This window comes from Aspergillus novofumigatus, assembly GCF_002847465.1.
Source record: "Aspergillus novofumigatus IBT 16806 chromosome Unknown P174scaffold_5, whole genome shotgun sequence".
NCBI classification, from domain to species: Eukaryota; Fungi; Ascomycota; class Eurotiomycetes; order Eurotiales; family Aspergillaceae; genus Aspergillus; species Aspergillus novofumigatus.
In genome coordinates, this window is record NW_020194278.1 from 560,610 (window position 1) to 583,121 (window position 22,512).

Consider the following 22,512-nt stretch of genomic DNA (forward strand, 5'->3'; position numbering starts at 1 on the left):
ACCTACCCCACACTCAACGACCGGCTGGTCACAACGCCAATTTCCCAACACTCACTCACTGCAGCAGACGCCCCAAACCTTGAATGAGTCACAGTACGTATATAGTTTAGCTTTCGAGCTGCCGATGTCGGTCAAAGCCACTTCTACCGATTCCGCTCTGGTGCGGGATGTTGGTGGTTCTAGATGCTCTTATCCGTGAATTTCGTAAATAGTAAATACTGATATTCGTCATGCCCCCATCGAAGGTCTGGTTTGAGTTGCTACTTTGCGTGGTACTCCCCAGCTTTTCTTTCAACCAACTTATATGAAGGACTCGATCGGACCAGAGCAATGCATGTCATGCTGTAATCAGCTGTATGATGAATCGATAGATGGAAAGTAGTGCACCAATGAGAGGGTTGTATCCTGCAACACAAACTCTGAGAAAAAGACTAGATGTGATGCGATGTGCAGTTAACCCGAGGGGACGGCTACGACGACGGAAGACCTATAGATATGTACTTCTACGATGGACAGGAAAGCCTGGAATCTGATGGTCAAAATGAAAAATAAAATCTAAAATCTCAGTACAATTAATTCAAGCGGGGTATATATATAGCCATGCAGTAGACAGTATCAACCGCCCGACTCATACAACATTGCCTCATCTAGAGGTCTATTATTCGTTGCGTCAATGATCTAGGCCTTTTCCATGCGCTCCACTCTTTCGGAGCTCGTGTTCTCGTCGCTGTTGCTTCCGGTTTCCTTGTGAGCGTGGCTCAACACGCTTGCACGGCGCACGGCGTCGTCCTCAATATCATCCAGAGTGAGCAAAAGTTCGCCCTTCTTGCCATACATGTGTGGCTCATCCCTCGCAACGCGAACCACAGAGAAGATGCTCTTGGTCTTTCGGAAAATACGGTCCATCTCCTCCAGAGACCGTCTGGTAGTCTCAGGGTAGAAGAAGTACACAACGGGGAAGATGGCGGCGTTGCTGTCATTGGTTAGCGGTCTGTACCGTAAACAGAAGAGTGGAGGGTAGCTTACATGACGGCAAAGATAATGTAGGTCCGCCATTTGATGTTCTCGAATGCCACCGGAGTAATCATGACGACCATAAAGTTGAAAATCCAGTTCGAGGACGTAGCCAAGGCATTGGCCGGGGCGCGAATCTTCAGAGGCACAATCTCGGCAGGGTACAGCCAGGTCATACCCAACCAACCAATGGCGAAGAAGGTGTTGAACACGAAGAGGAAGACGGCACAGGCGACTTTGGATGCGTCGGTGCCGAGACTGGCAGTGACGGCCAGGATCACCATGGAGATCGACATACCGGCGGCGCCAAACAACATCAGGGAACGACGACCGAAATGCTCAATGGTGAACACGGCAATCCAGGAAGCAATGAAGTATTCGGTTCCGTTGCAAGCGGCAACCAGCCGGGACTTGATCATGTCCATGCCCAGCTGCTGCTCCAGCACAACGGGAATGTAATAGGTGATCAGGTTGATTCCGGAAATCTGCTGGAACATCTGGTTGACGTAGGCGAGCACGGTCCGGTGGAAGTGGCGATCTTCAGTCATGGTGAACATGTCGCGGAACGAACCCTTGCTCATCTCCAGGACGGTAGCCTTGATGGCGGTAAATTCGGTCTCGATAAAAGTTTCATCGGCGTCGCTACCCAACAAAGCGGTCAGAGTCTGCTTTGCTTCATCCTCGCGGCCCTTGAGGACCAGCCAGCGCGGTGATTCGGGAAGCCACATGACAAAAACCAGGATAATCGCTGCAAAGAAGATCTGGAAGGCCAAGGGGAAACGCCAGGCCACTTCGTTGGGGTCCGCAAAAAGCAGACCAAAATCGATCCAGTAACTGATGGTAATGCCGCAAGTGATCATGGCACCCTCGATCATGACCATCTGACCGCGGCGGTTGGACTTGCAGCATTCCGATTGCCATGTGGGCACTGTCGAAGTGTTCATACCATTACCTGTTTTTCGTCTAATTAGCACATGGGTCCTCTTGAGTTCGGGAATTATGCCTGTACTGGCAGGCGAACTCACCAAAACCGGTAACCAAACGACCGACGATCAACTGCGGGAGATGGTAGGATGTACACTGCAGGATCGCTCCAACCACCATGATCAAGGAACCGAGGAAGATTGTCTTGCGGCGACCCAGCCAATTACCCACCCAGATTGTAGGAATCGATCCGGCGAAACATCCCAAGTTGTAGGCAGCAACAACGATACCTGAGCCAGATTGTAAGCGCCAGACCGAGAAAACAGGGCAGTCAAGACCTGGAATTGATAACCCACCTTGGCGCGTAGACTGGGCACTTCTTTCAGACGGGCTTAGGCTTTCAAAATGAGGTCCGTTAAGGGCGATTGTTGGGAAGTATTTGATGAATGACTCCAAGGTCAAAAGACCACCAGTGACACCTTGATCATAACTAGTCGGAGAAGAGTCAGGTATCGCCAGCGGAAAGCGCAGAATGCAAAATGCCAGAGAAAGATGGATCCATCCCAGACTCACCCAAACAGCAGAAAGTCCATACCGGCAATGATACCGATAGCCAGCTGGAGCTTGTGGCCTTGAAGGCCCAGATACCGTTGGGTTCCCATTCTTGCGCAAAGCACTGTGCCTCGATGCTTCAGTGAATGCTATACAAGATCCGTTCGAAGAATCAGACAGCTGAAAGGCTAAAACCCCAGAGCAGACAGACTCATGTAATGGGAGGGAAAGTCCAGGACTGATTTGAAGGAGGGAACAGAGAGAAAAGAAGTATTCGGAGAAAAAGAGATCAGCGTCGCACGAGGGAAGCGGATGGGGTTTTTAAAAGAGACGGATTATTAAATATAAGTTCAGGAAAGAAAGAGCCAATAATGATCATTAATACTAGGATCCTGGTGAAAGTATGAGCTCAAGCATGAAGCAGTCACAGAGAACCTAAGGCAGGTACTTTGCCCAAAGCAGCAATGAGCGGGCATGATTTGGTATCACAGACAACCTCACGGGCAAATCAGCGAATACCATCCTGGAGGAGATTGGATAGGGACGGTTGGAAATGAACTCCACCATCTCCGGATCGAGCCAGGCAGCGAATTTCCCCGTCATTTCGTGAGTCGGGTAGTGGCTCGTTCATTGCATTGGGGTATGGGGGTATGGGGGTATGGGGGGTACAGAGGCGCGGTGTATACAGATTCCCCACTTTGACCCCGACCCTGATGAGGAGAAAGTCCAAAGGACGATGATTGGTGTGGCTTGATTGATCGGCGGGGAATGGCCGGCGTGAAACTTAGATTTAGCATGTAGAATTGTTGATTGAAAACATTATTATTACTCGATATCGATATCTCCCCAATCCCTATGGATTATTATGCCGTCATGGTGTGGGTTTGATTCTCTTGGTTTAACCGCAGACGTCCATGCGCTAACCTGTTTTGGGCAACCCGAGGAATACTGGTCCAGAAGTAAGAGAAGTACTGAGTACTTCGAGCACGGGTAGATACACGAGAGTGAGGAGACGATTCCGCGGTCGGAAAAATCGCCGGTTCTTTGGATTCTTTTGTTGTGTTTCTCTTTGGTTTTACATAAGATGTCACGTTGGAGAATGGAACAATGGTCACTAAACATGTAATTGTCCCTCGCGCTCCTGAGCTCGTGATTGCTCGCGTGGTCCTTCGCGTGGCCGTCACTTGAATACTAGATATACTTCGTACCCATGGGGCCATGGTCGACTACTATGCCATCAGACATAAGCGCCGTCAAGGTGGGTTGATCTCGATTGACATCTTATGACTGATTATTCATGAATCTGGAGTTAGAGAGTCTCGGAGACAACTGATCCGTACGGAGTAGTCCATACTCTCTACGTCTTCCGTAAGGACGCCAGACAGTAGTACGTATCCTCATTTGCCAATAACAAAGCAGCGGAGACGAACTACATAGGTCCCTCGTGTTTCTCAGATGCTGTCTCATGCGATGATGCAAGTTCACAGCTAGTTAGTGAAGAGAATTGGCGCAGTTGACTAAGTTGAGTGAAGTTCAGGCCGATCTCCAACGTCCAAGGCCGAAACACGGGCCGGAGAAACCCAGTCCGGGATACACAGCATCTTGGCCGAGAACAGATCGGCCCCACATCCAAGACCGGGAATCTCTCCAGAAGCAAAAGAAAAGAAAACGCAAGCCTTCAAGGAAGGTCTATGCTCAAGCGCGAGAAAAGAAATGTATTGTCAATATATATATATCTCTCAGTAGAGACGCATGAGTCCTTTAGTCGTGAAGTGTAGGTGTAGGATACCATTTACCAAAGTACCTTACTTCGGCAGTTGGTAAGGTACCTTTTGGTGCCTTTGGTCCACCTTCCCCAGGTCGCTTCTCTTCCCGTGGACGCCCTCCTCCCGCCCTTTTTGACTTTGCCCACCAGCAACTCGGACCAAGTAACCACTAAATCGTACAGAACGCGAATAGTCGCCTACCCTCCATCAAAGTCCTCGACTCGGGAGCCGGGAGGCTCAAGCACTTGACTGAAATGGAACGTGCACCGCCGCTCCACCGACTCTTTCGCTCTGATTGACTCGTTTAGCCGTTATCGATGATTGATGTCGCACCGCTGCTATGTCTGCCTGCGCTGGAGACCCGCCGGAACTGCCTATTCGGGCAATTCCGGGCCTGATCATATCATATCATACCATCTCGCTTCATTTCGCTTCGTCGTTCACGGTCCGAGTCTTTTGACAAGTGCCATAAATCATAATAGGCAGTTTGGATTTCCATTGCTCGTATCTGAGTCCTGTCTTGCTCGCCATTGACTGCGTCTTACGTTCGCTGGAGCTTAAGCGTCACGTAGTATTCATAATAACGCGTCTTTCAGCCTAGTGCTATAACCTTTGACTTTCACCCATCCATCAAGTCGTCCGATCTAGATACCCACGGCTTGAACCGAACTTCCCCTATTTTGCAAATATGCAAACGGTGGATTCCAGAGTGAAGATGGCCTAATCTACGTTTTGACGATGTCGCAGAAACGCGGCGGTGCTTGGCGGTTGGTTTCATGGCGCTGATGACGGTAGTGGCTCAATTTTCATGTGTCCACCGAACGCTCTGAACCTCTTCATTAATTTACAAACCTACACCATCGGGACCTTATACTAAGCTCCCGTATTCGATCCACGATACGGTGACGCCACAGTTCCAGCCGGAAATCCTCCAAGACCCTAATCCCATTCAATTTGGGCTATCACATATATATATGTATATATTCAGGGCTTTTCCGCACATCGTAGAAGTGCATTTCTGCAGTTCTTTCATTGTCATGGCCTTTCCCCTGGGTTAACTGCCATGGCATCACATCTAGTTCCCTCCTTAGAGCATTATGTTGCAGGCTACTTACCCTTTTGATTGGTGCACTACCTTCCATCTATAGAGTCACCATACACTTCTCTGTCCGTGCGACCTCGCCATTCATTAACCCGGGTTATCCAGTCACGAACAAGGGCTTCAAAAACACTTGTCTCGTCGATAGGAAGGCCATGCGTACCACGATCTAGAACAACATAGGTTGATCGTGGATAGAGCTCCAGCAAGCGAAGGCTGTCTCGATAGCCAACGCTCTCATCTTGCCGACCACATATAACAAGCGTGGGTGCAAAGAACTTGGCACCTTCATTGTCCAAGGAAAAAGATAACTGATATCGATGTGGATCTTCTCGGATCGGATCTAACACCTTACTGTCGGCTTTCCTCTCCGCTGGAAGCAAAACATCCTCGTATTTTGCCTTCAAATTTTGAACGTAAGCAGGCGTTTGAACGAGAACGTTTCCAAGAAGACCCTTGTCTTCGGCCGACATGTCCGACATGAGTTGCTTATTTGCAACCAGAGGTTTGAAAGCATCGAGATCGCGCATGCTGTCCTTTGGCTCTATGAGCGGTACGCGCAATAGTAGACCATCGACTTGCTCAATATATTTTTGAGCTATCGCACGTGCAAGGTACGCGCCACATGATGAGCCGACAAGTAAGAATCTTGACCTCCCAAGTCGAGAATCAATGAATTGCACCAGGCGAAGGTAGATATCGTCCAGATCCTTGACATTATTTGCAGGTGTTGCGCCCATGCCTGGAAGGTCCACGTAAATCCGGCGAAGTCCCGGTGTTTTGCTGAAAACGGGCTCAAAGTCCAGCTCCTCGACTCTTGCCTCCATCTTCCATCCATGAATGATCAAAACGGGAAGTCCTTCGCCGATTTCATGTGCAGATAGAATAGGTTCCATTTTGTTACTGTGGTGAATTTGTGGACATATGAGGAGCAGGAACCAGAGTAGTCGATCACAGGGGTACAGATCATTTAATTATAGACAATAAACAAGCCATCTTATGGTGCTGACACAGTGCTGCTTACTCCTAAGTTAAAATGTGGCCAGATTGTCATCAGTCGCCTAGTTTGCTCAATTTGCATGAGTCATGACTAGTCATCCAGGCTTTTCATCCTAAGGTACGTAGGCCCTTGTATCTTTCATATAATATTCTATTAGTAGGTATGACTGGATAATATCACCAACAGGAATTTACACCAACCACATATTGGATCTGTCGGTTCGGCAGAGTATCTCAATGTTTCCTGACATGGAAGGCGATATCAGGCACCACAGTATCAATGTTGATTTGATAAGATCGGTTTTCGAATGCATCCACACTACTGGGCGATCCAAGGCCGAAATGCAGGTTTGAGCTCTACGTAGGACTACAAATCCGGCTACAGGGGAGTCGGGCCGATCATCTATATGTTACATCGGAGGTCATTTCATATCAAGTCGTAAATTCATCATATCCGAGACCACAGACAGGAAGGCTGCCTTCCGTCGACAACATCACAAATAGTCAACAGTCAATGCGAGCCCTCTGCCCGATTGCACCCCGAATGTCTTCCTTCAGATCTGGTTTGGAAGAGTTCCGGGCCCGCCCGGTTGAGCTTGGATAGCCAGCCGCCAGCGACGGCAGCAAAGACAGGAGGCTAGCGAATATGGAGTACACTGGTAGTAGCATCAAGGTTAGACCGGAAATGGTCAAAGCTGTCGAGCAGACAACATCCAAGGACGATCACGACGCTTGCGCATGACATCGGATCCAGACATCGTCAATCGAACGGCAGATACCGCCTGGCACAGTGTTCTCCACCATGCGCCCAGGTTTACCATCCACCACCACCGCCCGACCAACCGCCCGCTTCGACATCTCCTTCAGTATTTTCATTGGTGACGGGGCAGCGGTGTCGGTATTCCAATCATCGCCCGCGCCATTGGCTTGGGTGTCGTTGTTGTCCTGACCGAAACTCTCACTGGCAGCCTGGGGGCAGCGCTTGACGATGTGGCCCACTGTTACATTGGTCAGCATGTATCGTATTTTCTGACATCCCTTGGCAGATCACTTACTTTCACCACAATTGTTGCACTTGACCTTGGACCACTCCTTCTTCTGAGGGCAGTCACGGCTAAAATGTCCGACTAGAATATCATCCATTAGACTTGAGGTACGAAAAACAGCCGATCATATGGAATCTTACCTTCGTCACAGTTACGGCAAGTCACGGTTGACACATCACGAGGTTTGTCACAATCTCTCGCCATGTGGTCCTCAGATCTGCTGCAATTAGAATGTCGACGGTGACAACAGCTCCTTTCTCCGAGACTTACCCGCAGTTACGGCAGGTTCTAGGGGCAGGTGCCTGAGGACAATCCTTTGCAAAATGGCCCACTGCAGTTCATTAGTATATGCATGTGTGGTGGTCAGCGTCGTTCTAAACATAGCGCTTACTCTCATTGCAGCGCTTGCATTCGACCCCCTCGGCAGAGCGGGGATTGGGACAGTCGGCTGCCTTATGCTCCGGGGATCTGTTCAAGTCAACGCAAGCCTCGAAAGATGAAAAGAGAAAGAACGACATACCCGCAGTTACGACAGGCAAACCTGTCGACGCGAGGCTCAGTGCAGTCGCGAGCACGATGTCCGCTGGCATTACAGTTGACACATTTGACTTCGACCCTCTCCACCAGAGCACGCTCTTCCTTGCAACCACGAGCAGTGTGACCCATTTCTGCTATTCTTTAGCATTATTCCTAATAGCAGCGACATCCGAGCAGAGAAAGTTCTGCTTACCACCGCAGTTATTACACTTGGGAATTTGTCTATCGTAAGGGAATCCAGCGTCCTCAAGGCGCTCAAGGTTCTCTTCAGGGTCGGCGGGCCAGCGTTCCTTGAGGTTCGCGCGCTGCGGCTTAGGACTGAAGTAGAATGCAACGACATACTTGCAGTTCAACTTGCCCTGGAGGTTGATCAAGCTGATGCTGTCGCCGACTGGTTTCTCCTGCAGTGATAGACACCATCAGTATTTCTCAAGGAACGTACAACATCAAGAGCTTTCGAACAAACCATGGCAATGAGGTAAATGTTGAAATTCTCCTCACGCATTTTCTTCTCAATGTCCACAAAAGTGGCCTGAGGAACCGCCTTGGAATAGACCTTGAGGCCCTAGAGGGTTGTCAGCCACCAACCTTCGTGTTTCAATGCGTATAGGTCAATTTCATTGCCTACCTCACGGAAGTCCTCCAGATCTCTCTCGTCACTAGCCTTCTTGAGGCCAGCCCAGGCCTCCTCGGGAAGCTTGTCAGGGATATCGTTCAGATCGAATTTGCGATTCTCGGTGCACTCGATAGTCTTGTGACCTGATGCATCTTTTGTCAGTCACCTTTATATATCTGCGCACGGCCACTGACATACCTTCGGACTGGCAGTTCTTGCACACATCAGGTGGTCTATCAGGACACTCCGCAGCCGGGTGTCCCTCCTTGCTGCAGATACGGCAAGGACCCTTGAACACACGCGGCTTGATGCACTCTGCCTTGGAATGACTATACAGCATTAGCATTGACAAACATTGACTTGTAGCGTAGAGTTACTTACCCCTCCTCGCCGCAATTGAAGCAAGCCATACCCTTACGAGGTTCGGGACATTCACGCGCAAAGTGACCATCACCTCCACAACTGGGTCTTGTCAGCAGCAGAAACGTCATAGACCTTCCCAGGGTAGGAAGACACATACTTGCCCTCTTCACCAGCACCGAAGGTAGGCTCGAACTGACCACCAGATTGATCACCGCCCCATTTGCTCTCGCCGAAGTCTCCAGCAGGGGTGGAGCTGATTGGGTTGATATTCTCGTCGGCGAAACCTGCTAAACAAAAAATGAGTATACACCTTTCCGCAGATGTTATCCTTATTCCTTGCCGGTACCGGCACAAGTTGATGAGGCTCCCCGCAACAGAGCAGGACGGCCAACACAGACTGTCCGCCACGGCTAGAAAGGAAGTACGAAGGCGTACGTACCAGCGCCGTTGTTGTCATTCCAGCCGCTTGTTTCACCGGTATTCCAGGCATCTGCCTCGCCGGAGTTCCAGCCAGACATCTCGACTGTTTGTTCGCGCTCGAAACTAAAAGAGAGGCAAGTTAGGCGACAGTGTTGTCAAGGGTATTGCTTCGCAACAAGGGATTTTGTGAGAATATTAAACATGTGTCTCTCTTGAGAGAGAAATGGAAAAGGCAAATTGTCCTGATGCAAAAGTTTCAGAAGCACACAGAACGTGGTTTGAGGGGCCGATGGAGAAGTCTCCTGGCAGACTTGACTTGATCAAAGCATAGTGGAAAGACTTACGCCTACACGATTCTCCCTAGAGGAATCAAGAGATAAAAAGGGAACAGATTTAGAAAGACGTAAATATGTAGAAAGGAGATGAATGGAGACGGGGAAGAATAGAGAAAATGAGGAAGAAGAGTAGGTGAGCTCGAGGAGCAACAAACAAACGACAACAACAACACCTCAACCTTTGTTTGTTTCCTGAGAAAATCTTGCCCAGATGAGCAATATTCACAAGAAAAGCTTCAAGCTGTTGCCTGCCTGTGTCCTCAGGCCAACAACCGAGCTATATGGATTTTGTGCTAACGCTGACGAATTTGCAGTCTGGTTTACATGGTTCGAATATTCGATTGCCATAGTCTCACTTATATCAAGTAGGCATCTGCGAGTGACCTCATGCTGTATGGCTTCATTTCCTCTGTCTGCCTATAATTGTTTAACAGCAATTATATTGGCACCAGCTACTGATAGGCTTAAGGTACTTTTCAAAGCCATACTAGTCCAGTAGCGTGATTTAGGCAATTCTACATTTCTACCATGAGACAAGAGGTATTTTAGAAGCCATAAATCATCATATTAGAACCCTAGTTACAGAGATACCTGGGCAAGTTCTAGCCAGTAATGGTAAGAACAACACCAAGATGGCGATGAGTAAAAGTACACAAGGGTCATCAGCTCCTACTCGAGAATCCTCATGCCATCAACCAATCCTTTTCCCACGGCCCTATGCAATGACCAAGCGGATGACCAAGTCGAATTGCGAGTAGCGTACCTGGCATCACTCAGGTTTGATCATTGCCAGCCGCGAATACTTCAGCCACAACGTTCAATTTCTGCTTGAGCTTTTTATTCTCTTCGGTCAGAGCGTTGAGGCGGGAGATATGCTCAAGGCAGTGTTCGCATTCGGTATTGGTGGCTCCATTGGCGGCATCGAGAGCACCCTGGTTCTTCTTCTCGCTCATCTCCTTCAGTTCAGCCTCGAGCTTCTTGACCTGATCGATTTGCTTCTTAAGGTCGCCTTCGAGGTTTCTGTTATGGAGCTGGAGCTCTCTAATTTCCTGTTTCCATTCGGCTCCCTTCTCCTCCAGCTTCAGTAACTCCATCATAAGATTCTCATTTGTCTCGTCCAACTGCGCGTTACGGGCACGCTCTTTCGGGAATTCTCTCATGGCCATGGCCGCCTGCGTAAACAGGCGTGCGCCATGCTGCATGGATTGGTATTCGTTGCTTCCAGAGTCCGTGAAAGCAGTGGTGGCGGAAAAAGGAGGAGTGGGAGGACGAGGAGCCATTTCTTGTTCAGGCTTTGATGGCGAATCTTCGTTGTTGGTACTAGGTTCTTGATTCTGTGCAGAATGACGATTGGTTGCAGGAGATAAGCTTGGACGAGCTCTCTGCACCGGTGACTCGATTGCAGAGGTTGCGTCAGATTTGTTCGTGTCTGCTGCGTTCTCAAGAGAGCGAGAATCTGAAAGTGTTGGCTGAGATGAGGCAGATGCAGATTTAGTAGTTTTGTTAGATTTTTTCGCGTTCTGCAGTGTGTGAGGGTCAGGGCTAGCGGGTGTTGTGCTGAATGGATCGCGTGCACCAGGTTGACCAGTGAATTGAAGCTTTGTACTTTTGGATGGGCGCTTCAGGCCAGAAGCCGAGCCCACGACAGTATCGTTCAGCTGCTTGCGAGGCGTATTACGAAGCTGTCGAGCAGTGGGAGAGCGGCCAATGTCACCTCTAACGCTAATGTCCCCCCGTCAGAGTCACTAGCCTCGCTAGGGTCGAAGTCTGGGTCGTTGACATTGTTTGCTGCGACATCACCAGTCTTGGTTTGCTTGCTGGGGTGTGTCTCGTTGTCTCCGAGGTCCAGCAGACGTTTGTTCCCTTTACTGAGCTGAGTAGTGTTGGTCACTTTATTCTGATTGTTCGACTGGTCAACACGAGGTATATTAGCATGGACTCCGACTATTGTACACGATATTACAAATGAGATGACATACCATTTCCTCAGTCGCTTTATTACCATTGTTCGCCTGATCAGCATGAGGTATGTTAGCATCAAGCTCTGACTATTACACGAGATACTCCATGAGATAACATACCTTTTCCCGGGCCTCCTTCTCACGTTCAATTTTCAGGTCCTATAAGTATTAGCAATGCATAAATTGCTTTGTGTCATCCCAACTCACAGAGTACTGCTTGCAGAGAGCATTCCCACTGCGGCCTGGAAAAGCCTACAGAAAAGGTCAGCTATAGTCCTTCAGATATATGAAGTATGGTCATGTTACCAGCTTGATTTGATCCCAAGGCAAGTTAGGATGTCTGTCCCGGTAATTGAGAAGCCGAAGTTTCTCTGACTCTGACCAGCGAGTTCTAGGGATCTTCGTACTTCTCGGCATTGAGAACGACAAGGTCCCGAGGAAACAAAGGGGAAAAAAGAGCAAAAAAACACAGTCTGAGGAAAGGCTGTTGGACCAAGCCTTTATAACTGGGCTTGTTATGGCTATGGGAGATACTTTCAGACTGGCTGCGTTTGTCTGGGGCTCAGACTCTCAGACTCTCCGAACAAGACAAAGAAGACTAGGATAATCCGCTAGTGAGTCGATGTATCTCCTCTGAAAAGGTGCTGGTAACCAACAGAAACCAATTAGGAGGATGAAGGGCTGGCAAGGCTGAAACCAGATGAAAGGGTCAATGCCTGAACAGGTTGAGATCGTGCGAAAAAGTCCTGCTGCGCCGAGACTCTGTGAAAGATTCTGTCTAGCCGAGACTTTGAGTGCATCTAGCAGACGGTGAAGTATCATCTTAGGAGAACAGAACGGGCAGATTGTCTCTCTTCTATGCTTAACAAGGTCTATCGAATCATTGAGTTGAAGTTGCCGACTATGAGAAACCTATATAACAATAGCGGAGTGTCTACCTCCGTTCTTGAGCTGGTATTGCCTCTCAGGACAATATGTCATTGATGAGAACCATTAGAGAGAGCTCTATATTGACACATCACTGAAAAAGGAGGTATGTGAAAATCAAAACGAAAAATCCTATTCACAGACTGCCTCTACTGACCAAATGACACCCGGATAGTTAGCTATATCAAGGCAGAACCAACAGCCATTGAAAGGAGAAAAAGCAAAACGCAGCCGTTTACGCATGCCATCATCTCGTTTGAGCTAGCTGCATAGCCCAGTGGATTTGTTTATGTAGCACGAGGATGTTGAAAGACCTCCTATCGAAATTGCGGCACAGTCAACTTGCATTAGGGGTGAAAAAACTTTTTCGATTCTGCCTTGCAATTGACATGGATTCTTCCAAGGCAGACGTTAGTGTCAATGTCGCTTGGTTAGGATATGGTAGAATGGGATTTCTAGGGATTTTTGGATTACTATTATTAGGACTGTGATGGAGAATCTAGCATGATCTGAGCGAGTCGTGTCTTGGGTTTGATAAGTCAGTGTGTGATAGTATATCAAATCTGTAATCCGACGACTAAGGTAGGCCTGAGATATATAAAATTAGTGCCTGTTCTAAGATGCAAAGTTCCTAGACTAGAATCTGAGTAGCATTATCATTATCTTGGTCATAAACTTTTTTAGACATTTCTGCTGCCCTAAGCCGACAGTCCTGTGTAATTATTGTCACTTAATCTCAGCTTAGGCAGTAACATTTCTAGTCATAACTAAAGTACCTTAGCTGACGAGATCAGCTTAGTGTCTGTGTAAATGACAGATGTATCCACATACTTGGTCATCAACCATACTAACCACAGTAATCTCATGATCTCTTGACCTGCTTGCTTATCACATATGTTTTAGTATAAAATTGTGAATATTCATACAACGCTCCAGCTATTCTCATCCCTAGGAATGACATCAAAGTAAGGATAACCTTGGACTACTGTCCCTAAAAGAAAATGACGCAAATCATACATGGCATAGATTCGACTGCAGTTTACTTGAAAAGTCTGCCCAGCAGACCCCCAGCAAGGTTATTCACAATGTTGCCCCCAAACGCCCTGCTAGCATACGTAGAAGCCTGGCTAAAGCGGTCGCAACGGGAGAACGCAACCGTATTGGTGATGGTCAGCACCAACGCAATGGCTGAGATTGAATTAGCCTCAGAGGTCGCTACAACAATTGATATCAGAAAGAACAACTCACCCACTAGGCTCAACCAAATAACACTGCTCAACCTGACAATCGCCAGAACGGCGAGTCCAATCCACAGCGCAGGTGTCACGTACAGACTGAGCCAGAAGAACCTCTTGTCTGTGGCCGAGATGGTGCGCGTGGCCGGGTCGGAGGATTCAAAGACCCAGTGTGAATCACCGGTAGTAGTGTTGACTTCGTTCCACCAGCGTAGACCGACTAATCGACGTCCGGCGATGTTCTTCAAATAGTAAAAGTCCGCGGAGAGGAGGAGGAGAGTTAGGATGAAGACAAGGACGCTGTGAAGTGTGTTAGCGGAAGAGAAGCTATGAGACGGAGTGACCAGTAAACCCCCTAAGTCCTTGGGAAGCTTACAAATTCTTGATAAATAAAACACCGAATAGATACATCAACAGCGCACTGGTGCGGAAGCCCAGGAAGAACAGAAGAGTGATCGGATGGGCGCTGAGACGCCAGTTCAGTTCACCCTGCTGCGCCTGGAGAGGTTGATCCATGGTGCCGTACAAAGAGCTCTCAAACTCTTGCTGAACAGAAAGGTGGCTAATCGCTATGGAGCTCTCTCGTTATAAACATGGGATCAGCAATCCGCGTGACGTGTATACATGATGCTGCGTGTCTCCTACATACGTAGACAAGGCGGTAGATGATGGCAGAATCAGCTCCACAGCGGAAAAGCAAAACAAACTGTCTGTATGGAGGAAAGGAAGCAGTGAGATCATGGAGTACAGATCGTTTTGTCTAGAGCCCGGCTTGCATGTTTAGATGGATATAATTGGACATTGAATGACCAACGGATATAAGGCAAAAATATAATTGCAACAGAATTTATGGCAAGTTGACGTCGATTAAACGGCCCGGGTAAGCTTTCAGGACCCTGTCCGAGAAACCTTTTTAAGTCCGGACTATATCTTATCTCAGACCGAGGATATAGCATAGCAACATCCTTTTCATATTGCATGCTCTTCAGCTGGCAATAGGTGCCTTAAAGTCTCTTGAATTACTCCGCGCATATCATCTTGAGTTAAATCACATATATTTACCAGACAGCCATGGCGTCGAGGAATACCCTCCGTCGCGCCCTTCTATACAGTACGTTAATCTACGGAACAAGCTCTCCCCGCAGTTGACCATCCCCCTCTTGGCACATACGAAACGACCACGATCCTGAGTAAGGCTCCTGGCTGACGCCTAACTAATAGTTCCCGGATCTTCCCAGCGCTTCATTGACAAATCTCGCTCGCTGACGGCGGACTGCGTCGCCTATGACCTGGAAGACAGCGTGACTCCGCACAAGAAAGCGGAAGCTCGCTCGCTGGTGCGGAGAGCGCTTGACCAGCCCGCTCCCCCTGGCATCCGCGAACGCGCCGTTCGCATCAACTCAGTAGATAGCGGTCTCGCATTGGCAGATCTGACCGAAGTCGTATGTGAAGATCTCGACTTCTCCAGGTCGATAATCAGCTAAAGAGAAGAACAGCTGCAATCCCCCAACCTCAGCACTATCGTCATCCCAAAAGTCAATTCCGCCTCGGATCTCACCTTCGTCACTGATGTCGTCTCCCACACACTCTCGCAACAGGCACACTCGCAAGAGGCAGCCTCACGGCCCCCTATCTCACTTTTGGCTCTGGTTGAGTCGGCCAAATCCCTGACGAATCTGACCCAGATCTGTGCAGCGACACCACTTCTCCAAGGTCTGATTTTCGCGGCGGAGGATTTCGCCCTCGACCTCAGTCTTACCCGCACACCATCTCTAACAGAATTCTTGTTTGCCCGGTCCGCCATCGTGACTGCAGCCCGCGCTGCGAATCTGCCGTCTGCGATTGATCTGGTCTGTACAGCCTACAAGTCTACCAAGGGTGATGGGTCACCGCCGGCGGTTTTGGAGGAAGAATGCCGCGGAGGAAAGCAGTTAGGATTCAATGGGAAGCAGTGTATTCATCCTTCGCAGGTAGAGACGGCGCAGCGTATTTTTGGTCCGGAGCAGGCCGAGATGGAATGGGCTGTACGAGTGACGATTGCGGATGAGAAAGCGGCAAAGGCAGGCCGTGGCGCCTGGACTCTGGATGGTAAGATGATTGACATCCCTGTTGCGGCGAAAGCACGCGCGATCGTGAAGAAGGCCGAGGCTTGCGGATTTGATGTGGAGGAATTGCAGAATAAGTGGCGGCATCAAGAGCCTGAATGAAAATGAATTTGTCCCGTGTCACACCTCTGTCCTTGCCGTTTACTTGTAGGTCCTCAGCGGTTTTACTAGGAAGGTTCATGACTGATCTTTAATAGCTGATGACAGGATAAACGTTAGGTGTGTTTGATAAATGTATGTAACTCGTATATACGTCGTAATTGAAGTACCATCGCAATCGAGGCGATGCCTGTCCATACAGCAAGCAACGCAAACTAGTCAGCACCATGCGCTCTGCATGGAGTAGTGCAGGAGAGAAATTAATCTCATAATCGTGGTCTGCGTGCGGTGGGAATATGGTGGGATACTTTGCTCTCCCGACGATGGTGAGAAGACACTTTCCGTCAAGGTGTTGGGATTGAGAAGTCCTTCGAGTCATCTCCTCTGTGCAATAACGGACAACAGTGCATGGTATCCTTCAAAGACAAAGACAGGCGTTTATGAACTCTTCGACTCCAGATCTTCGCGCTTCAACAATTGAATCTTGCCCATGGTCATTACGGGTTGACTACCATTGCTGTCACCACCCTTCCCAGCCTCGCCCTCTTCTAGACTTCTGGCGAGAGTCTTGTCATAGCTGGTGGGGTCGATTCCCAGGACGCCACCTACATATCCTCCCCTCTCCCCGGGCACACTAAACTCACGGTAAAGGTACTTCCACTCGTTGAGCCAAGCCTTGACAGCCTTTCCGATCTTGTCTTTGCCATTCTTCGAGTGATGACCCGTGCCTGTGATGGCGTAGATCACGGGTCGTCCCTCACGAGCATGCTTCAGAAGGATCTTCTCTAAATATTCAATTGCCTCTTCAGGTTGCAGGCCATGAAGGTCGACGTAAAGTTCTTCGGACGACTCATCCAAACCGGCACCAAGAAGGTGCTTGTTCCGCTCTTCGTACAATTGCCGTGCCGCTTCGCGGTGGCACTTACGCATCGCTTCGTTTTCTGCCTGGCCTCGAAGAGACAAAGCTTTAGCGGCTCTAGCATCGTTCCGGTTCCAGGCTTGAGCAGCGCTGAGAGATATGTTAGTCTGCGCAATATATCACGGTTACTTCAGTCGCCTTACCTTTGAAGAAATTTGTTTCTCACTGTACCGTGGCGGATAGCCTCCGTACGGTATTTGATATACTGCTGGTTGACTCGGGAGCCAGTCTCAAGCCAAGGAATATTCTGCGGAGCTGGGATAGACTGCGCAGCAGCACTGTTTTCGCGGCTTTTGGTCCCTTCTCTGCTATTCTTGGACGTGGGTTTGCTTTTGCCAGGAGCAGGGGACGGAGACATACGGACCACATCCGCCAAAGATGTAGGCAAGTTCTCTTTGACTGAACCGGTTTCTCGGTTATTGCGTTTCCCGTGCTTCTTACTAGCATTCTTTGCGCTCACTGCAGCAAGCGTGGGGAATGCATCTGGATCATCTACGGAAAGCGCTGCAGGGTTCAATTCACGTTGTTGGTGACGGCTCGTTGGGCGGGAATGTGGACGAGACCCATGGCCGTTGCGTTTCCCTGGGGTGAGCTGCATTGCTTGTGGAGATTTGTTTCCCCCAAGACCTGATAGATGAGGATACTTGCCCAGGTAGTGATTCGTCCATTGTTCCCCAGCTCCTCCTGCAGAATGTAACGGAGGGAAAGCTTCTGAGGTGTTCTCTACATTAAATGTTGGACCGCCCTGTTGGTTGCTCTCCCCCACACTGAGATTCGAAATTAGTGCTGAAGGGTCGTGGGAGAAAGGACATCCATCGCCCGCAAGGCAATTGCCCATGATCCAGTACCTTTTGAAGCACGTGTCAGTGTGAAGCCCACCCGCCATATACGTTTCATTTACTTACTTGCAGACATGATTGGTAAGATCGTGGCTGAACCGACAATCTGCACGAAGGCATTGTCCGGTAGACAGCCAATACTTACAAACAACAGGGCTTCGGTTGTGATTCGGCGACGTGCTTAATCTCGGTTGCTCCATGGTCATAGATTTGCCGACGACGACACGACCATCATCCGACTGACTGAAGCTGCCTCCACTCTGATCCTGTGAGAGAGATGCAATAGTCGCGCCGAGATCATAGCCATTTGCTTCTAACGCAGCCTCAATCTCTTCATTGGATCTTTTATCTCCAAGCACAGTGCGCAAGATATCGTGGGGGCTCATATCGGGAACAAATTCCGGGGCAGTGGCGCTGAGGGCACCGGAGGCGCTCATTGTCCCCACAGAGGAGGTGGTGCTCTGCGCATCGTCTGCAACAAGCCAATCTACATTGCTATCGTTGCCAAAGTCACTGTAAAAGTCCGATACTTGACTCTGGTCCGAGAATTCGTAAGCGTTAAGGTTCGGCGAATGGGGGATAGGTTGCGCAAGGGCTAATCTTGGGGACGGTCGCGGGGAGGTGAATGGTGATACGGTCGATGAAAGAGGTGCGCGAGAGAAGCCTCGAGAGCTTTGGAACCAAGATGAGCCGCCAGGGCTTGTGCCGAGGTTGGAGAGAGGAGATAAAGGTGTAGAGGAGCGTGCCATCTGCCATGGTGCTGGCGAGGTTCGGCGAATCACCGTATGACGAGGAGGGGGAGGAGAAGAGTCGGGTAATGTGCGATTCCGATGTCGCCAAAGGACGTCGAGCACCGCATTCTCCAGCGATGCTCCAGACAAAGATGTTTTCTCCCGTAAGAAACTCTCAACTTTCTCTGCCTGTTCTTCTTCATCAAGAGCTTTGTCCTGAAGGATCTGAAGACAACTGTCAAGAAGGTCGTCGGATATCATCCTGAGTAGATGCTTCGATGAAGCGATAGGCGACTAGGTGTGAGCGAAAGAAGCGGAGCGACGTAGGGCGACGCAGTGTTATGAAGATGAGGGGTAAATGCCGTCAAATTCTCGGACGGCGATAAGAGCGTATTCGAAACTTGAGATTGAGCAGCCTCTCAGAGATGCACATCCATTGTTCTCCGAAGATGGGAAAGCGTTGCGAATCACAATCGGTTGGTTGTGGTATCAGCTAAAGGAGGGGCGTACACATGCGAAAGGGGGACAGATTGCGGAACACTGAATATGAAGATCACATCGCATCTGTCAAAGGAAAGAACCCATCAAAGACGATGAACGAGAGGGGTGAGAGAATTCAACTGAACAGTACAAAATGAGAGATCAACGCTTGCACAACAAAGGAAGAATATAAACGAGGATGAGAACAAAAAGAGGAGGGTGGACGAGAGAGATCGGGAATCGTGGTCAACGGAGCTTAAGCTACTGGCTGGATGGACGGGGACTCAGGCAGGGAATTGACAGCCATAACACTGAGGCGCTAAAGGCCTCAAGCTACTGGCTCCCAACAAGGAATCGCCTTTTCTTTCTTGCGATGGAGGAAAATGTGCTTATTTTTCAGATTCTTTCCTAATCTTTACAAGATCAGCTCCAAAAGGTTCGAGACACTATCTTCACAGTTATTCAATGTTGTCCTTAACCACGAAATGAGGTTCGCGGATGTGGGGGAGGATCTGGAACCTCAGGCCCAAAGGCACCAAATTCCTTGGCTCGAGATAACAAAAGGATCGTCAATCAGCGGAGGAGCTGCAATACTTACGACATCTTGAATATCCATTATACTTCTGTCCGGGGCGCTCACAGCTGATGTACATCATTGACGATCTGCTTGACAGGTATTGTAAACAGAGAGACATAGTCATCACCTAAAAGACAAAGTTCAGTTGCGCCTGAATCAAGTGAAAGTAAACGATGGCTTAGTAACTCACCTGCACCACGTAACTAACTAGTCAACTAGCGATTAGATAGGCTCTGTGTACAGTCAGCAGCTGAACCCTCCAACTTCAAATGGCCAACAACATCACGGCGTCAGCCTAGAAATCATCTCACTATGACGGTTAGTTTGAAGGGTTAATCAAGTTGGGTAACAACATTACCCTAATATCCTTCGATTTCAACATCTGATGGGGGTTTCCTGACTTCACCTCGATTCCTCTCTCGGCATCCCCTGCTTCGCTGCTCATCGAGTATTCCGTTACTTATCCACCTATTTTTCTGCACACTTTCGGCGCTCCCTTCCCTGGCAGAGCTCAAGAAGGCTCCTATCTTTATGCGCAGTTGATCGCAATCTTGCGATTGGCATATTCTCGAGTGTTGGCTGGCGTGTGTCCATGCTCCTACTCCTCTAAGCGCTGATCCCTGTCATTGCCGATTCACGATCATCGAAAGACAATCCGGATAGGATTCCATGCTTTTGAAGATGCCTGCAGACTATACGTCCACTGCGCGGGCTTTATCTCTTCCAATGTCGCCTGCGGAATCACTGTCGCCGGCCGAAGAAGATACACAGCCATTATGGAGCCATCTGGCCTCCAGCAGACGCCATACTGCCAGTCCCTCTGCCCGGGCATCAACTGGTCTCCGTGATCAAGTCGTCAACCAAGCCACGAAGATGCTGCGACGCACCAAAAAGACATGGCGGAGACTAACATTCTGGCAGAGAATTGGGGCTATTGGGGCGGCTTTGCTTGCCATCTTCCTAGGATTGGCATTCATGATCTTCACGGGACAAGTGTTCTTCTGGCTGGGGCCTGTAGCTGAAAAATGGGAACAGTCATGGCTGGCATTTTTCGTCCTCTGGCTGTGCGTTTTCTTCGTTTCTTTCCCACCGCTGGTAGGTTGGTCGACGTTTGGAACGATAGCTGGTTTCATTTTTGGCATATGGAAAGGGTAGGTTTGATTTATTTTTCGGCTTTATTTGATCGATTACTCTGAACCTAGACCTAACCCATATCTTAGCTGGATCCTCTATGCCACTGCAACCGTGCTCGGGTCCACATGTTCTTTCATCGTGTCGCGGACGATCCTGTCGAAATTTGTGAACCGCATGATGGAACGGGACAAACGATTCGCGGCTCTTGCGTTGACACTCAAGTACGATGGGCTTAAACTCTTGTGCATGATTCGCCTATGCCCCCTACCATACTCCGTCTGCAATGGTGCCGTCTCGACCTTTCCGACGGTCCACCCTTTGATGTATGGACTTGCAACTGCTCTCATCACACCCAAGTTGCTTGTCCCGGCTTTCATTGGAAGTAGGATTCGGATTCTTTCCGAGAAAAACGAAGAGATGAGCGCCGGGTCCAAGGCTGTGAATATCTGTAGTATTATCCTTACAATTGGAATTGGTATCTTTACAGGCTGGTATATATACAGGAGGTAAGTTTCCCTGGGCATTGACACTGCCTTTACTCTCCACGAGGCTAACAACTATGGTTATAGGACGTTGGCTCGCGCCAAAGAGTTGGAAGCCAAAGAGAGAGCAGATATACGGAGGTCGTTACAAGCCGATCATGCTGCTCACCGTCCCCATGGTTCTTTCTCCGAAGACCCAGACGTCAACACGGCTGCCACTACACTTGCTCGCGACGAGGAGGAAAGGATCGGGTTCAACGACTTTGATGATGACAACGTCGATCTCGTTATTGATGACGAGAGCGGCAGCGAGAATTCGTCCAATCGCGCGAAAAAGCAGTTCCAGGGACCCTATACGGATGAATTCACAGACAATGATTCAGACGTTTTCGGGGATGGCGATGGGCCCGACAGTCAGATGCTCCGTCTCCATACACACGTGCGATCGGGCTGAGACCTGTCACGCTGTCCAGGAGTCATATCTTCACGATATATACCTAGCTTATGATGTACACACTGTTATAGTATAGACCTGCCAATTAAAGCCATGTCACGACGACCTCTCACACACGTAGTGTCATTGCTGCATAAAGAGAGGACATCAGACACAGTTCAAGAGCTTAAGACACTCAAATTTCGCTTGGATCAGAGGTAACGGGTGAAGATTTTCTCAGCCCTAGTTGTGCTCTAAACAGCATATGCAAGGTGAGAAGCTCGTACCAATTCACTGGGTAAAGCTATTACTGGCTTGGGGCTTGCAATGCTCTTTCATGTAAGGAAAGATAAAATTAATGCTTGCATAAGTAACATTATCAGATATGTATCTGATAAACAAACCCAGAGGAAGACTGTGAAATGACCATTCTGAGCCGATTGACGATGTGAAGAAGAGAGAGAGACCGTAGAATGCGGCTTTCCTTCTTCAGACTGAGAAATACGCTGGGTTCGCCCGAAGCTCCCGTCCAGCACCATCGAGTCTCCCTGCTGAAACCACACTTGCAGTGAGAACACAGAAGCATCGTGCATAGTCTTCGAATTATTATTGCTCTCTGTTAAAGCACGTCCGTCGATGAACTTGTTTGTCTCCATTCAATATCTTTGTAAACTAGATCGAAGGGCGTGCGTTCTATGATGACCTAAGATCATACTTTTTCTGTCGACCCGCAGTGGTGTTCGATCTATCTACTCTTCGCCTCAAGGTAAGATGAAACCGAGTACATATGTTCTTGCGATACGAAACATCTTTGTCTTTGTTTAGAACCCTCATGTGGATGATCACTCCGCTCTGACAATCTCATAGGAAGTATCATACCTTGCACTATTCCAAGAACCCTTTCCCTCTGTTTCGGCGC

General features: G+C 49.0%; 10 protein-coding genes across 10 annotated transcripts; 2 read left to right on the forward strand and 8 right to left on the reverse strand.

The window, feature by feature from the left end:
- Positions 1-535: 535 nt before the first annotated feature.
- Positions 536-2,811, reverse strand: P174DRAFT_390763 (sugar porter family MFS transporter). Its single transcript, XM_024823497.1, has 5 exons — positions 2,512-2,811; positions 2,295-2,428; positions 2,040-2,228; positions 1,027-1,966; positions 536-973 (listed from the first exon to the last, which is right to left on the reverse strand). The coding sequence occupies exons 1-5, from the start codon at positions 2,598-2,600 to the stop codon at positions 679-681; spliced, it is 1,647 nt and encodes a 548-aa protein (XP_024681076.1). The 5' UTR covers positions 2,601-2,811; the 3' UTR covers positions 536-678.
- A 2,378-nt stretch (positions 2,812-5,189) lies between these two features.
- Positions 5,190-6,364, reverse strand: P174DRAFT_442319 (alpha/beta fold hydrolase). The gene has a single exon (XM_024827550.1). It carries the CDS (start codon positions 6,249-6,251, stop codon positions 5,388-5,390), a length of 864 nt encoding a protein of 287 aa, XP_024681077.1. The 5' UTR covers positions 6,252-6,364; the 3' UTR covers positions 5,190-5,387.
- A 441-nt stretch (positions 6,365-6,805) lies between these two features.
- Positions 6,806-7,814, reverse strand: P174DRAFT_442321 (uncharacterized protein; the record flags this gene model as incomplete). Its single annotated transcript, XM_024827551.1, has 6 exons — positions 6,806-6,991; positions 7,238-7,352; positions 7,410-7,481; positions 7,541-7,617; positions 7,671-7,729; positions 7,792-7,814. Coding segments are annotated over 5 exons (456 nt in total), but the record flags the coding sequence as incomplete, so codon positions are not given.
- Positions 7,815-8,217: 403 nt separating this feature from the next.
- P174DRAFT_201295 (uncharacterized protein) lies at positions 8,218-9,117 on the reverse strand. The gene is made up of 5 exons (XM_024821319.1): positions 9,074-9,117; positions 8,935-9,015; positions 8,752-8,882; positions 8,566-8,696; positions 8,218-8,502 (listed from the first exon to the last, which is right to left on the reverse strand). The coding sequence occupies exons 2-5, from the start codon at positions 8,961-8,963 to the stop codon at positions 8,308-8,310; spliced, it is 486 nt and encodes a 161-aa protein (XP_024681079.1). The 5' UTR covers positions 8,964-9,015; positions 9,074-9,117; the 3' UTR covers positions 8,218-8,307.
- A 1,327-nt stretch (positions 9,118-10,444) lies between these two features.
- Positions 10,445-12,049, reverse strand: P174DRAFT_461033 (uncharacterized protein; the record flags this gene model as incomplete). Its single annotated transcript, XM_024829960.1, has 4 exons — positions 10,445-11,385; positions 11,418-11,715; positions 11,753-11,791; positions 11,939-12,049. The coding sequence occupies 4 exons, from the start codon at positions 12,047-12,049 to the stop codon at positions 10,445-10,447; spliced, it is 1,389 nt and encodes a 462-aa protein (XP_024681080.1).
- A 1,200-nt stretch (positions 12,050-13,249) lies between these two features.
- P174DRAFT_442324 (DUF846 domain-containing protein) lies at positions 13,250-14,599 on the reverse strand. The gene is made up of 3 exons (XM_024827552.1): positions 14,171-14,599; positions 13,808-14,094; positions 13,250-13,747 (listed from the first exon to the last, which is right to left on the reverse strand). Exons 1-3 carry the CDS (start codon positions 14,308-14,310, stop codon positions 13,599-13,601), a joined length of 576 nt encoding a protein of 191 aa, XP_024681081.1. The 5' UTR covers positions 14,311-14,599; the 3' UTR covers positions 13,250-13,598.
- A 168-nt stretch (positions 14,600-14,767) lies between these two features.
- On the forward strand, positions 14,768-16,001 carry P174DRAFT_451807 (HpcH/HpaI aldolase/citrate lyase family protein; the record flags this gene model as incomplete). The annotated part of the gene is made up of 3 exons (XM_024829035.1): positions 14,768-14,905; positions 15,016-15,236; positions 15,291-16,001. The coding sequence occupies exons 1-3, from the start codon at positions 14,866-14,868 to the stop codon at positions 15,999-16,001; spliced, it is 972 nt and encodes a 323-aa protein (XP_024681082.1). The 5' UTR covers positions 14,768-14,865.
- Positions 16,002-16,258: 257 nt separating this feature from the next.
- P174DRAFT_201602 (CCCH zinc finger and SMR domain protein) lies at positions 16,259-19,049 on the reverse strand. Its single transcript, XM_024821321.1, has 3 exons — positions 17,823-19,049; positions 17,061-17,765; positions 16,259-17,007 (listed from the first exon to the last, which is right to left on the reverse strand). Exons 1-3 carry the CDS (start codon positions 18,746-18,748, stop codon positions 16,437-16,439), a joined length of 2,202 nt encoding a protein of 733 aa, XP_024681083.1. The 5' UTR covers positions 18,749-19,049; the 3' UTR covers positions 16,259-16,436.
- Positions 19,050-19,819: 770 nt separating this feature from the next.
- On the forward strand, positions 19,820-21,778 carry P174DRAFT_442328 (TVP38/TMEM64 family protein). The gene is made up of 3 exons (XM_024827553.1): positions 19,820-20,695; positions 20,765-21,184; positions 21,248-21,778. The coding sequence occupies exons 1-3, from the start codon at positions 20,226-20,228 to the stop codon at positions 21,612-21,614; spliced, it is 1,257 nt and encodes a 418-aa protein (XP_024681084.1). The 5' UTR covers positions 19,820-20,225; the 3' UTR covers positions 21,615-21,778.
- Positions 21,741-22,477, reverse strand: P174DRAFT_201542 (uncharacterized protein). Its single transcript, XM_024821320.1, has 2 exons — positions 21,881-22,477; positions 21,741-21,743 (listed from the first exon to the last, which is right to left on the reverse strand). The coding sequence occupies exon 1, from the start codon at positions 22,247-22,249 to the stop codon at positions 21,929-21,931; it is 321 nt and encodes a 106-aa protein (XP_024681085.1). The 5' UTR covers positions 22,250-22,477; the 3' UTR covers positions 21,741-21,743; positions 21,881-21,928.
- Positions 22,478-22,512: the final 35 nt, after the last annotated feature.

What these genes read in the sequence shown, in the direction of transcription:
- P174DRAFT_390763 (XM_024823497.1), bottom strand. Translation starts at nt 2,600, where the DNA reads ATGGGAACCCAACGGTATCTGGGCCTTCAAGGCCACAAGCTCCAGCTG. An exon ending in TGCCCAGTCTACGCGCCAAG is followed by an intron (nt 2,229 to 2,294) that starts GTGGGTTATCAA and finishes AATCTGGCTCAG; the next exon opens with GTATCGTTGTTGCTGCCTAC. An exon ending in TACATTATCTTTGCCGTCAT is followed by an intron (nt 974 to 1,026) that starts GTAAGCTACCCT and finishes AACCAATGACAG; the next exon opens with CAACGCCGCCATCTTCCCCG.
- P174DRAFT_201295 (XM_024821319.1), bottom strand. Translation starts at nt 8,963, where the DNA reads ATGGCTTGCTTCAATTGCGGCGAGGAGGG. An exon ending in CAAGAACTGCCAGTCCGAAG is followed by an intron (nt 8,697 to 8,751) that starts GTATGTCAGTGG and finishes AAGATGCATCAG; the next exon opens with GTCACAAGACTATCGAGTGC. An exon ending in ATCTGGAGGACTTCCGTGAG is followed by an intron (nt 8,503 to 8,565) that starts GTAGGCAATGAA and finishes ACAACCCTCTAG; the next exon opens with GGCCTCAAGGTCTATTCCAA.
- P174DRAFT_442319 (XM_024827550.1), bottom strand. Translation starts at nt 6,251, where the DNA reads ATGGAACCTATTCTATCTGCACATGAAATCGGCGAAGGACTTCCCGTT.
- P174DRAFT_442328 (XM_024827553.1), top strand. Translation starts at nt 20,226, where the DNA reads ATGCCTGCAGACTATACGTCCACTGCGCGGGCTTTATCTCTTCCAATG. An exon ending in ATTTTTGGCATATGGAAAGG is followed by an intron (nt 20,696 to 20,764) that starts GTAGGTTTGATT and finishes CCCATATCTTAG; the next exon opens with CTGGATCCTCTATGCCACTG. An exon ending in GGCTGGTATATATACAGGAG is followed by an intron (nt 21,185 to 21,247) that starts GTAAGTTTCCCT and finishes CTATGGTTATAG; the next exon opens with GACGTTGGCTCGCGCCAAAG.
- P174DRAFT_442324 (XM_024827552.1), bottom strand. Translation starts at nt 14,310, where the DNA reads ATGGATCAACCTCTCCAGGCGCAGCAGGGTGAACTGAACTGGCGTCTC. An exon ending in GTTTTATTTATCAAGAATTT is followed by an intron (nt 14,095 to 14,170) that starts GTAAGCTTCCCA and finishes CACACTTCACAG; the next exon opens with CGTCCTTGTCTTCATCCTAA. An exon ending in TATTTGGTTGAGCCTAGTGG is followed by an intron (nt 13,748 to 13,807) that starts GTGAGTTGTTCT and finishes ATTCAATCTCAG; the next exon opens with CCATTGCGTTGGTGCTGACC.
- P174DRAFT_201602 (XM_024821321.1), bottom strand. Translation starts at nt 18,748, where the DNA reads ATGATATCCGACGACCTTCTTGACAGTTGTCTTCAGATCCTTCAGGAC. An exon ending in CTTACCAATCATGTCTGCAA is followed by an intron (nt 17,766 to 17,822) that starts GTAAGTAAATGA and finishes GTGCTTCAAAAG; the next exon opens with GTACTGGATCATGGGCAATT. An exon ending in AGAAACAAATTTCTTCAAAG is followed by an intron (nt 17,008 to 17,060) that starts GTAAGGCGACTG and finishes CATATCTCTCAG; the next exon opens with CGCTGCTCAAGCCTGGAACC.
- P174DRAFT_201542 (XM_024821320.1), bottom strand. Translation starts at nt 22,249, where the DNA reads ATGGAGACAAACAAGTTCATCGACGGACGTGCTTTAACAGAGAGCAAT.